Raw genomic sequence first — 12,788 nt, 5'->3', positions numbered from 1 at the left:
GCTGACTGCCAGTCCCTTTTCTTCAAATACAAACAATTATTTATAGAGCAGTATTTAGCACCATAGTTCAACACAGAATTGCTACCTACCTGACAGAAAAACATAGCACAGGCATTGGAGTACCAGGTTATAGTCTTTGCAAGTGCAGCGGTAGTGAAAGTGAAATAATGCAACAGCAGAAACAGGAATGCTGAGGTGGCTAAGAGAAGAAATTGCCAGGCCCAGTACACCAATAGATGCAAGGGCAACGGACCTCCCCACACCCAAGTCCAGCTAGTAACATTGGAATATATTACCAGAAGGCAAAAATGCCTGTGTCCAGCAGCACTGATCAACACAGAAAACACACAGCATTCACGTACGAATGGTATGAGTGCCTGAATCCTCTTCCTCCTCTCCAGCCAATCAGTTTGTAAGTATGCTAATACAGTACATTCATTAACACATACACACAAACATCATGAAATCATTCAGTACCTGGCCTTAAACAGTCTGTCCAGTAACCAGTTGCTGGATTTCCTGGCATCAGGGCGTATGAACAGAGAAATTAATCTCCCTGCTAGCTCATCTAGGAATGTGGCCTTCCAATAGGTATTTCTCAGGCAGCCAATCCATTTTTCCCAGTAAACTGGCTCAGCCCTACCTCCAGTAAGCATCCTGCTGACCCTGATCTCTCCCATACCTGGTCGTGGGCTCCAAAGCCCATTCTCCTACTTGCTCTGTAGTCTGGCTCCTTCGCTAGGGATCACACGCGCTTGCATTCCACCTAGCCCTGGCCCCTCCTTGCATGTGCTGAAGTCTTTCCATTTGCTGGAACCACTGGCTGCTCTGATCTGTGTCCTAACATCAGTTGCTGGCACTTAGACCTCCAGAGGCACACAGCATAGTCTGCTCACTCTGGGGGAAAAAAACCATACATAACATATGGGTTAAGTAAGACAGCACAGACTGCAGAGATAATTCTTACTGATCAGCAACATTTTAAAACATTACCACTTCCTTCACTTTTATTTTTCCTTCAGTGTTTCCATGGGTTTTTTTCCTCCTCATCCACTTTGACTCCTCACTCTCCTTTGGTGCTTCTCTTAATATACCCATATTAGGAACTCATATCTCACACATTCCCAGAATTCCCTGAAAAGGATCTCATGGTAGGCTTTTTCACATCCCTAACTGCTCTTCCCCCAATGTGCCGCCCTAACGCAAATGGCCCTACAGACAGGGATGCCTCTCAGTCTGTAGGCACGCGGGGAGCCCCTCTACCTCGCTCTGGGTGAAAGCCAGGCCCAGGGACTGACTCCAGCCCTCATAAAGCACTGTGCGCCTGGCCAGGCGGCACGAAGCGCTCTGTGGGATTGGTCTCCCCCCGCAGTGGGCGGGCCGGCACCGCGCATCTCGCTGGGCCGGCGAAAGGGCCCCACCGATAACCTGGGCGTGGTTTAAATTTGGCGCCTCGCTCGCTGATTGGTCGGACCCCGCCCAACACATTCAGAGCAAACGCGCTGGTATCACACAAGCGACCAGTCAGCAAAAAGCTTCTTTCGGCAAACGCACCAATAGCTAGGGACAGTGGCGCTGTCCAATGAGCTGGACTCTACTTGGCGGGAGGTTATAAAAATGCTGGGCGCGCTACTTCCAGTCGTATCGGTTCAGCAGCGGAGTGAGACGCCATGTCTGGCCGTGGCAAGAGCGGCGGTAAGGCCCGTGCTAAGGCCAAGTCTCGCTCGTCCCGGGCTGGGCTGCAGTTCCCGGTGGGGCGCGTTCACCGACTGCTGCGGCGCGGGCACTACGCGGAGCGGGTGGGAGCTGGTGCGCCCGTCTATCTGGCGGCCGTGCTCGAGTACCTGACCGCTGAGATCCTGGAGCTCGCGGGCAACGCGGCACGCGACAACAAGAAGACGCGCATCATCCCCCGTCACCTGCAACTAGCGGTGCGCAACGACGAGGAGCTCAACAAGCTGTTGGGCGGCGTTACCATCGCGCAGGGCGGCGTCCTGCCCAATATTCAGGCCGTTCTGCTGCCCAAGAAGACCAGCAAGAGGGGCAGTGGGCAGCAGTCGCAGGAGTACTAGGCAGGCCGGCCCTCCCGGCCCAACTCAAAGGCCCTTTTCAGGGCCACCCCATTGCTCACCGGGAGAGCTGCGATCCGCGGAGGAGGGAAGGGGACGAGAGGCGTGGCCGGCTGTGGCAGCGGGGGGCGGGGAGGAGAGAAGCGGCCCGGGACCAGTCAAAAACTGAGCGTGAGAGCTGCTCCGTAAGGACCCGTTATTTTAACTCTTACCTACCTCTGGTACATTCAGTGGACGTTGCCTAGAAAATAAAACTACAAAACTGCATTATTTACGAAACAGCACCCCAACACGGTGCCGTTACAGTGTTTCTGCAAGACACTGTAACAATCAAACCCTGCTCAGAGGGTGCTGACCTAGTAGCCAAGCGCAGGAAGCGACAGTATCTGGAATTCGGGCTTCTGCTTCAGCTCCCCCTTCACCGGCAAGTCTAGCTAACTGGCTCTCATGACTTGTGCACAAACATACAAGGGAAATCAAAATGGCTGTCCGCCCCCTCATTTAATACTAGCCAATCCAGCTAGTATAGCTAATATACATACACATAGTATCTAATACTAGCCAATTGCCTAGTGTATCAGGTGCATCTACCCAATAACTCAATTTACCTTCACTAAGGCCAAGGATGAATGTAGCATCTCTGCTACTTTACTATAAGGAACATGGTGTCAGGAACCTAATGGGAGCCTTCAGTGATCCAGTGAGTGAAAAGGCCCAAATAATGCCTCCCAAAAGCACTCAGCACAGTACAGCATTTTAGTACCAGCACAGTTGTGTATCCGATTATAACCCAATGGTCACTTTGCTCCTAAATGGAACTGAACACTTAAAGGCTTTTATTTTATTTTTAATTTTTTCTTTCAGCTCTCTAGCTACAAAAGTTGTTGACAATACTTCATGGAGATGCTTAACAGTTTAGAGAAATGTGGAGAGGGGTGAAAACTCTGAAGAGCAGAAACTACTCAAGTTAACTTCATATTTCAGGTTTTTTGCACCCAAACATCAGGTTAAGACTGGTGTGAATGTTGAAATAAATCCCTCCAGAGGATCACGATGTAGCTGCAGAGTTGTAGCACTCCTGTTGGCAACACCGCAGGTTCAGCGGGCATCATTGAGCTGCCTTGCCACGCTAAGGATATGCTTTGCTCCCTTGCTCAGAAGTAAACTAGCTAGTTCAACACCCAGGTTCTCTGCAGCTTCCTGGGCCCGACCAGGAACGTTCTTGGCTGTGATGCCAACATGCTGCACGTCGTCATTCGGTCCGTCTTCATTCTGCAAATATAAACGCCTCAAAGTAAGGCAGCAGGAGAACAGTGGGCAAGGAATTAAGACACCCATGAAACAGGGTAAAACTGTTTGAAGAGCCTCAAGAACAGTGTGCTGTTACAGGTTACAAGAAACCAGACCAAATATAATCTATTTCTAAAGGCCCAGTTTTTGTCATTTAGCTTCAGGTTTGAATTTTGAAGCCACATGATTCATGTACCTGATGGGGATAACTAACACCAGTCTGCATGGTCTCCTTCAGGCTATCAGATCCATCCAAGCTGTAGACTGCTCCTGTCAAATACAACTTGGAAAAATATATAGAATGGATTATTACCACATTAACAAACAAACAGGCAGCCAACTACCCCCTCTTTAAAAAAACCCACCCAATATACAAAGCTAAGTCCGTCATCATTGGGAAGGGCTTTTGTCATGCAGTGGGATCAGCGTGAATAGCAGTACAATACAAATATAAAGAAAAGTAATCCCTGTTAGGGAAAATGTGACTTCTCAAGGAAAAGGCTGAAGTTTTTTTCTAGTTTCCCACCTCCTTAATCACATTCCACTGTATAAAAATAGGTTTGGTAGGGTCAAAAGCAATACTTTCAGACCTCAGGACAGCAGGAAATAAGCAGAGGGGTGGAGGGGAGAATCTGGTATATATTATAAGGGAATTTTCTGAAAGACAGCTTCAGTAGCCAGACCCATGGTTGTACTCCTGCTTTGGACACAAACACAGAAGGGTCAAGTCAGGAGACTGTCTGCCCTAACTGGCTATACAGTATACCAATATATATAGTATAAAAGGTATCTACCTGCTGAAATTAGCTTCAGGAAAAGATACAGAAACGTGCACACACTTGACGCTTTTCAGAAATAATCAATGAAAAATACAATGTACTCCTCACCTGGCCATCCTTCAGCAGGGTGTTGACAGCAACAGGGACGCTACATCCACCCTCCTAAAACACAAAGCAGCTGACACTGAGGCTCCTACCCAACACATTCAAAGCAGAGGCCTCTGAAAAGTTTAGGCTGCACACAACCCTGCCCATCACTCTTCTGGCCCTTTTCGATTCAGAAGTACTCTGCAGTTTTAGAGAAGTGTAACAGATTTCCCATATTATGGCATCAAGTCAACTAGCAGATCAGTATTTACTGCTGCAGGCAGAGGAATGGTGCCAGACCTACCAAATGCTTCATAAAGGCTCTCTCAGCAATGCAGCACAACACAGTGTCTGCATCTTGTAGGGCAGATACCATATTCAGTATCTCTTGGTCTTTGGCACGAACTTCCACTGCTAAGGCACCCTAGAAGAAGAAACACACAACAAAATATAATTCTTCAACTACATACATCAGCATTGATCATGAAACAGAACTCAGAGGCTCAGACCCTTTTCACTAAGGGAAAAACAATGCTCACAGAAATGAATTATGATACACTCCGCTGGGTGCATGGTCATCCTACAGTAGCTGCTATAAACAGAGGATCAGGACTTATTCAGGCAAGTGTTAAAAGATCATGCTGCCACCTCAAACCATTCTAGAACTCTGCAGGTACTTGACAAATGCATGATCAAAATCACTTTTTCAGACTGAATGTGCAGATTTGTCACTTACAATCACTAACAGATCACCAGCTGCAGTTTACCAAGTTGATACTAGCTGCATAACCTCAGCCACGCAGCCAGCATGCACTAGAACAGTCCGCCCACCCAAAAACAGGAGCACTAAGAATGTGCTCCAAGACAGGTGTTTCAGCTCCACCCTGCAGGAGTCAGGACATCATGCACAAAGGAGGGAGCATCACAGACCAAAGACACTGCAGTGGCTTTGCACAGTTATCCTGATGGAGCGTCATACTGACCCTGCCAGAACCTGCCCCATATCTGCCGTGTTGCCCCGCTGTAGTAATGTGCAAATCCCGCATGGATTTACCTTTCCCATTTACTGTTTTTTCTATTACTGATAGGAACCAGCCCCTAACACACTGGGTAGAAGAGCAGACTTCCAGTCTCCTATCAAGTTGTGCCTCAAACAGTTTAACAGCCAAGAAAAGAGATCAAAGTACTTTTCTGACAACCAAGATGCGAGAAGTCTTCATCGCAGTTAACTAATATCATATTGCTGCTGGCTTTCAGTGCCCTTTAAGAAACAAAAGTTGTAAAGTACCTGTCCAACAGCATACAGACAATCTTCAGGGCCTAGGAGCTGGAAGAAAGTAAAATCAAGAGTTAATTCAAGTTGCACTATTCACAATATAGAAAACAAGAGCCAGATAGCCAGATTCCTGTCTCTAATATGAACTGATTTCATGTCAGACCAAAGAAATATCACCTCTCCCTTCCCATGCCTCAGTGTTTCCACCACAAAAGTGAGATAACGCACTTTCCATCAACTGAAGTAGAACACTTTGTGAATTAGCTAATCACTAAAATCTCAACCTTGCACACTGCTGCGTTGCTAGACACAAGTGCTGTGAAGTGCTATGAGACAACTAGATTACAAACTGTTACCGAACCGTGCAAAGTTGAACATGAAAAATTTCCGCATGAAAAAAAAAGCAACCAACCAAAAAACCCAACCACTCCTTCCAGAAGTGCCTCAAATCAAAGCTAACATGGCAACGGAGTCAGGAGATTGCATGCCTATCTTGGATAGGACAATCACAAGGTCTGAAAGGCAAACAGTTGGTGTTTCATCAGAGAATGGTATTTTCTGCTTTGCTGCACCTCACCTGGCCAATGCGATTTTCCCAGCCCATTCTCTTCAGCCCAGCAGCAGCCAGGATGATGGCACTGAAGTCTTCCTTCTCATCTAGCTTCTTTAAACGGGTATTTAAGTTTCCTCTCTGTAGAAGTGATTAAGCAAGCATAGAAACAGCCAGAAAACAGTCCTACAACCAACTGAGTCTTTACAGACTGTACAGAATCCAACAGTCTCCAAATGAGAATGTCAGTACATCCTGAAAGTGTTAAATATGCACAATTGTTTCTTAAAATAGAATTCTGCCAAGTATTATGGAATATTAATTCAAGCGCTGATTCTACAAAGATACGTACACCATTGAAATACACTATTAGCACCTAACTCCTTCTGCACTGCAAAGAACTCTGCTCCTAGGACTGAAGTAACAATGCCTTTTCTTAGCAGGTCAGCCATCCTTAACAGAATGAGTGGTCCAAACAGCATCCAGGGTTACTGGAAACCCAGCAACATTTGGTCACGTGCCTGTGACAAACACATGGAAGGCACCATCATGCAGTTTTTCAAACACTGCAAAACATACAATTCATCTCTATGCTGAACCCCCAGCTAGATCAAGGCTGGCTGCTTCTTCACAGCCTCACGAGAAGCAGAGGACAGAATGGCTACAGAGCTACATCCCCCTCAGAACAGGGTAGTGGAGAACAGCCTTTGAAGAAGGAGTTTGTTCTTTGAAGTCAAGTCGCACAAATCAGCCTCGAATCTGGATTTTACACAAAGTTGTACTTTCCTGTTTGCAGCTTTACCCAGCTCCCGCGGCTTTCCAGGAAAGGATACAATATCCCTGAATTCTAAATGAGGGAACTTCTTCTTGAGCTGAGCTGCTCTCCGAAGTGAACTGGTTCCAATCACACTGCAGGGAAAAATATACTCACTGAAATCCAGAACACTCCTAACAGTTACCTCCAGCCACATATAGGAGAGAAGATTCAAGGAAACAAATGGTAACCTTTTTTTTTTTTAGTTGAAATGAAGATCAAAAAACCAGTCAATGATTTGTATCTCCTTAGAAGAAAGAAAACCACTCTGTGAAGTTTAGCACAAAGCACGTCTGAAGCAACTCCCAAGGAGGCAATTTACAGGATATGCTTCTGATGAGCACTCCCTAGCCACTGTCAAGGACTGATGAAACATCATTGAAAGACAATATTTTTCACAGAAAAAAGACTCCACTGCCCCAAAATGAACTAGACAAAGCCAGACAACTAAGTGATGAAGTGACTAAAATAGAGGAACTTCATCAAAGAGAGAAATGCATTAAGCAGAGGACCTTTTAGTATATAACTGGAAACCACAGAAAACTGCAAGTGTGGGCATTTCCTTTCTCGAGATATATGCTGTTCACTTCTTTTCATAGAATCATATTATATGCTGATTTGGAAGGAATCCATCAGGATCACTGAGTTCCAACTCCTAGCCCTGTGCAGCACACCCCAAGAATCCCACCATGTGCCCAAGAGAGTTGTCCAAATACTCTGTGACCTCTGTCAGGCTTGGCGCTGTGACCACTTCCCTGAGGAAGTGGTCCCAGTGTTGAAACATTCTCTGGGTGATGAACCTTTTCTCAATATTCAACCTAAACCTCCCCTGATTCAGCTTCATGCAGTTTCTTTGAGTCCTGTCTCTGGTCATGAGACTGAAGAAATCAGTATGTGCTCTTCTGCTTCTTCCTTCTGGAAACCTGAACCCTAAGCCAGATGTGATTTTCCTGCTATCCAAATGCACAGAAACACAAGTCTTTGTGTCATGGCTAGTTTATTTCTTTCACTTTCATATATAAAAAAGTATCTTTCTAATAGATACCTTAATCTGAGTAATTTCACTTATCTGTCTCAGACAAAGGATTCCAATAATCTCTACTGAAAGACAGGTCATTAAAAATGGAGAAACCACAAGAAAGTGATGCCAAAAACAACGAAGAAATCAGAAGAGGCTGAGTGAGAACTGAAGCACAGTTCAGGTCCATGAAAGCCAAAATTCTGCACCAGACAGCCTGTCTGCCTTGTATGCATTCCCTAGCAGTAAGCGGAATACCAAGGAGCGGGAATTCACTCAAGAGATCATGGCAAGAAAGGTGCTAACTTGAGAAAGCATTGCCACTAAAGGGTGGCTTGAGAGATGAACCTCACTCCTGTGAGACAGTGTTACTTTTTCTAGCAAGTGGGTCCAAGTTAATGTCTGTGGAATGCTCACAAAAGGCAGTGTAAAAACCACTGCAGGATAAAGCAATGAGCTGACTGACTTGCCAATGGAAAATATCAACCAACTGACCCCTTCTATTTTTACACCTGTGTTCCCCTTCTTCTCCCACTCACCTCTTTTCAGGAAGGAGGCTCAGTGTTTTTCCGCAGTTTTTGGGATGAAAGACAACAGCGTCAAGTGGATTTTCCCTTCTGCAAAATAATGCAAGTGCAGAATGCCTGACACATCATTTAAGGGAAGGCTGGTAAGGTCAACCGTTCTGCTATCATTTCCTGGAAGAACTACCTCTGGCTCCAAAATACTTCATCATCACTGTACAAGCAAGAATTTTTAGCACACCTGCCAGCTAAGGAACACTAGGGCAGCCCTAGAGTTCCACTAGAGCTTCCACCGGTTTGGAGACCAACCACAGGACCTACACTGCCTTTGCTCTCCTTTACCAACACTATAAAATGCAAGACTCTCAAGAGAATGAAGTCTCATGTCCACACTTACTTGCAGACAGCACCGATCGTAAAGCCAGGAGGAAGAGAAGTTGGCAGGTCCTTCAGGGAGTGAACCACAAGGTCAACCCTAAAAATCAGATGATAGTAATCAGAGAACATATGGTGGAGCTCATGTGGGGATCTACCAGTGGCCTTCAGGTCACCTACAGAAAAGTTTGAACCTACTCTGGGAATTAATTTGGAGAAGGGAAAAGAATTTCAGGATTCCATAGCCAGGATTACTATACAGTTTTTGTGTTACTCCTAAAAGGCTACTTCACCTTTCTCTGTCTCTCTTTTCCCCTTAGCCAGTGACAAAAGACACCTAAACAATCCGACTGAATGAGGGGAAGACGCTGGAGATGTTTACACAGAGACGCACTGTACCAAAATGCATCAGTATGTGGCTTGGCATCATGTGTCAAACTTTAAGTAACAACAAGCCAAACTACAGGCAACCTGTTTTGTCACACAGGAACCGAGCACAATTGTAAACACTTGAGTCTCCAATAGCTTTTCACCAACTTCACTGAAAATGCAGTATGATGTAACTATGTGGCAGAGATGCAGAAGAATACCTTTGTTTTTAAACATGCTTTAACTAAGGCACCACTGAAACCCTCCTCAGAATATTGAAAAGAAAGAGATTAAATAACAACAAAAGTCCCCCAACACTTCAAACCCATGAAACCAGCACTAGTCTCTCTTTGCTCAGGCATCAGAAGCAAGGTTTTTTGTAGAGACAAGGTGCACAGAACACAGCACAATTTGCCCATGTCAAATTCTCCTGCACATTTAGCTTGCATAAGTTAATAAATTTTAACATTTATAGGATGACAATAAATCTGTTTTGCAATACATTATCACCAGTAAGAAAAGTATTTTTTAAAAAATGTATTCATAAGTATTAATCATATGAGATCACATCCTCCCTGTGTATTACAGCATGTAATACACAAATAACAGAAGAAAACCTAACTGGGGCAGACCAAGTGACACAATAGCTCCACTTCAAAATACATGGCCTGAGCCCAGGGTAGAGAGAAAAAAAGGCGGGGAAAAATCCTTTTGACTTATCAAAGGATTACTTTTTTCAGCCTGAGAGGTACCAGGACTGAAGGAAAGTAGATCACCTATGCAGCAAGCCAAATATTTCCAAAGAGCACCAAATGCTAAGGAGAAAGACAAAACAGTAAGTCCTTACTCATTTCTTTCAAGTGCATTTTCCAACTCCTTGGTGAAGAGGCTCTTCTCTCCAATCTACACATAAATGGAAAAACATAAATCACAAAAGAAGCAACAGCCAATATAACATAAATACAATTAGTTCTTGAATAAAGGAAAATCCTTTACCTTGGAAAGTGCTGTATCCAAGATCTTGTCCCCAGTTGTTGACATGGCCACTGCTCAGAGACAGTACAGGTAAAATGTGAGGCTTGATAAAAGCACTGCGCTTAGGCTGAAAATATCCATGCAGAATGCCACGAGCAGTCACATACTACAGTGTGAACACTGACTCAAGCTCAATACAAGAGCAGCTCACTTCTAGAAGTATATTGCACTTAAGACAAGTGAAATTGAGACTTTCACTGTTCTCAAAAACAGAAGCAAGGTGAAAGAGGGCAGGTTTGGGGAAGAGCTGACCCAGTGGAAACTGCCATGGTCTGTCTCTGGAGTGCCAGTGAACACATGTAAAGCAGTTCCCTTCAGTGCATGGCTGAGCTCCTGTTATTCCTGCTGAAAGCCTTGAGCCCCAGACCAGAAAACGCCCCTAATGCTCAGGAGGGCGCAGCCAAAACAATACAAAGTTTGCAAATGTAGCAACACAACACCATATCCATCGCATACTCAGCACTTAAATCATCAAGGACTTATGAAATCCAGCTATCTCCCCTAGAAGAAACAAGCAGCAGCCACACAACTGAACTGAATTCAGATGGCACTCTCAGATAAATTTAGACAGACCTCCTCCTCCTGACTCTTGCACACAAAGATAACCCGCTGGCTCCTGCTCCTTGCCATCTACCGCAGGGCAACATCCAAAAAAGAACTTACCAATCTCAAAGTGGAGGTCAGGGTATAGCTCACGGAGCATCGTAACTACACTATCGGTCTGAATCCGGGCCAGCTACAAGGAAGCAGAAAACAAAGTCCTAAAGAAAGAGCACATTGTCCATACAGTAGCTAAGGAGGCTTTGCCACTCTCCCACAGCCAGGCATGCATGACCAGTGCATTCTCTCTAAATCAAAAGCATTAGAAATAGGTTGCCTCAAGTTAAATCGCTCATAGGTACAAACTCCTTGAACTGTGTGAACTCCTATCATGACCAGAACACTTCACTGAAGAACTTATTTTATTGACTACAGTGCCACAACAACATCTCCCCATCTCCAGCATTACTGTGGTGCAACCACTGATGAAACACTGCAATAAATGTATCGAGTTAGTGAGAGTGATTACAACAGAAACCTACAGATCACAATTCTCATGCTTTCACTTCTTGGTTTCACCTGTGTGGAACACAACTGCTAAATGATGACCGCTCATCAACAGGTGGGCAGAAAATGTATACAAAACCATTATTCTGTTGCTCCGCAATGAGAGAACAAGTCATATTGCACACTGGACTGTGGTTGAGGTTAGGGTTAAAGCCTCCCGCTTTCTCTAAGAGTATGAATTTTACCAATACTGCAAGCTTTGGGAGAAGCCAGTAGGATTTCACTGAGCTGGCGGAAAAATCCACAGTTAGTGTCAAATATAAGTTACTTATCCTCTATAAGAACAAAGACCTAGTTAGAGTTTCTACAAACACACACACACACACAAAATTAACAGCTTACATCATCATGTACAGCAAGAAACAAATCTCAAAGCAGTAAACTGCATGAAGAACATTCCATTGCACAAGAAAACCAGGAGCAAGTAAAATACAATCATTAGTGTATCATGTTTCTGCACATGCAAGCGGCAGCTGACTCAATCAACTACAGATGAGTTTCAGCTTTTCTCCCACCGAAGGGCTCAAGACCTTTTGGTCATTAACGTCCTTCTCAGGACTGCAGTTCCCTACAAGTGCAATGAATGTATGTAGCTGCTTCCCTTTGTAAAGTGCCCCAAAAGCCTCAGGTTATTACACGAGATAGTATATATGCACGGCTATCTCTCTTGTCCTGATGTCTACGTAAAATGCCTTTGTGACAGCACGGAATTCTTCCTAGAACGTGCTACCAAAAGGAACGAGATTATCTCAGTGCAAAGGCCTGAGGGTCGCTTATCTCTTTGCGAGGCTGCTCCTCCCTACTGTAGCCCGCTGGCAACAGATACCTTCTCTATCTCTGGATACGTCCCTTCCCTGGCCTTTGAGCGGGCTGAAAGCATCAGTTATTGGGGTGTTTTCCCTACAAGAGCTGCACAGACTTTGCAAGTTGGTCCCAGCCAGATCCGGGAGAGACCCGCGCCGTCGCCCCCGGCCCGTGCACCACGACAGTGCTAACAGAGCTGATCGTCTCTGGGTTCCGAAGGAATTCTTCCCGGAATTCCACAGCAGGAGTGGAAACGCGGGAACTCAGGAAGCTGAGGCTGCTCCTCAGCCCCGAGAAGCACGCAGACCCCGCGACGCCCGCAGGGTGCCCCGGCGGCGGCCACTCCCCGCACCGCAATCCTGCCGTTGCCTACCTGGCTCCGGCGGGTGCCCACGCGGATCGCTCTACCATCCACGCCGTTCTCTTCCCGCGGCAGCAACGGGCCGGCGCCCGCTCCGTCGGCCCCCCCGCCAGACTCCGCTCGCCCCAGGCCCACGGCGGCCGCCCCTGGCTCCGCCATGACCTCCGGCCCTCGGCGCCGCGCAGCCCCGCCCCCTCCCCCCCACGTGACCGGCGGCCTCGCCCCCGCAGCCCTACCACGTGAACAGCCCCGCCCCCGCCCGCCCAGAGGCCCCGCCCCTCTCCCCGCGCGCCCGGAGCGCCGCCCGGCCGGGCCGGTCACTGAGGGCCG

General features: G+C 46.3%; 2 protein-coding genes across 2 annotated transcripts; one reads left to right on the top strand and one right to left on the bottom strand.

Moving 5' to 3' along the window:
* The first annotated feature begins 1,580 nt into the window (after positions 1-1,580).
* On the top strand, positions 1,581-2,072 carry LOC132083630 (histone H2A). The gene has a single exon (XM_059488425.1). It carries the CDS (start codon positions 1,671-1,673, stop codon positions 2,070-2,072), a length of 402 nt encoding a protein of 133 aa, XP_059344408.1. The 5' UTR covers positions 1,581-1,670.
* An 810-nt stretch (positions 2,073-2,882) lies between these two features.
* Positions 2,883-12,641, bottom strand: HMBS (hydroxymethylbilane synthase). The gene is made up of 13 exons (XM_059488387.1): positions 12,471-12,641; positions 10,850-10,922; positions 10,148-10,197; positions 9,999-10,054; positions 8,805-8,882; positions 8,423-8,500; positions 6,885-6,960; positions 6,079-6,192; positions 5,514-5,552; positions 4,530-4,649; positions 4,247-4,300; positions 3,556-3,642; positions 2,883-3,341 (listed from the first exon to the last, which is right to left on the bottom strand). The coding sequence occupies exons 1-13, from the start codon at positions 12,615-12,617 to the stop codon at positions 3,168-3,170; spliced, it is 1,146 nt and encodes a 381-aa protein (XP_059344370.1). The 5' UTR covers positions 12,618-12,641; the 3' UTR covers positions 2,883-3,167.
* Between the last annotated feature and the right edge of the window lie 147 nt (positions 12,642-12,788).

This window comes from Ammospiza nelsoni, chromosome 24, assembly GCF_027579445.1.
Source record: "Ammospiza nelsoni isolate bAmmNel1 chromosome 24, bAmmNel1.pri, whole genome shotgun sequence".
Lineage (NCBI taxonomy): Eukaryota > Metazoa > Chordata > Aves > Passeriformes > Passerellidae > Ammospiza > Ammospiza nelsoni.
The sequence above is the reverse complement of the archived record's forward strand: the minus strand, read 5'-3'. Positions and strand labels throughout refer to the sequence as shown.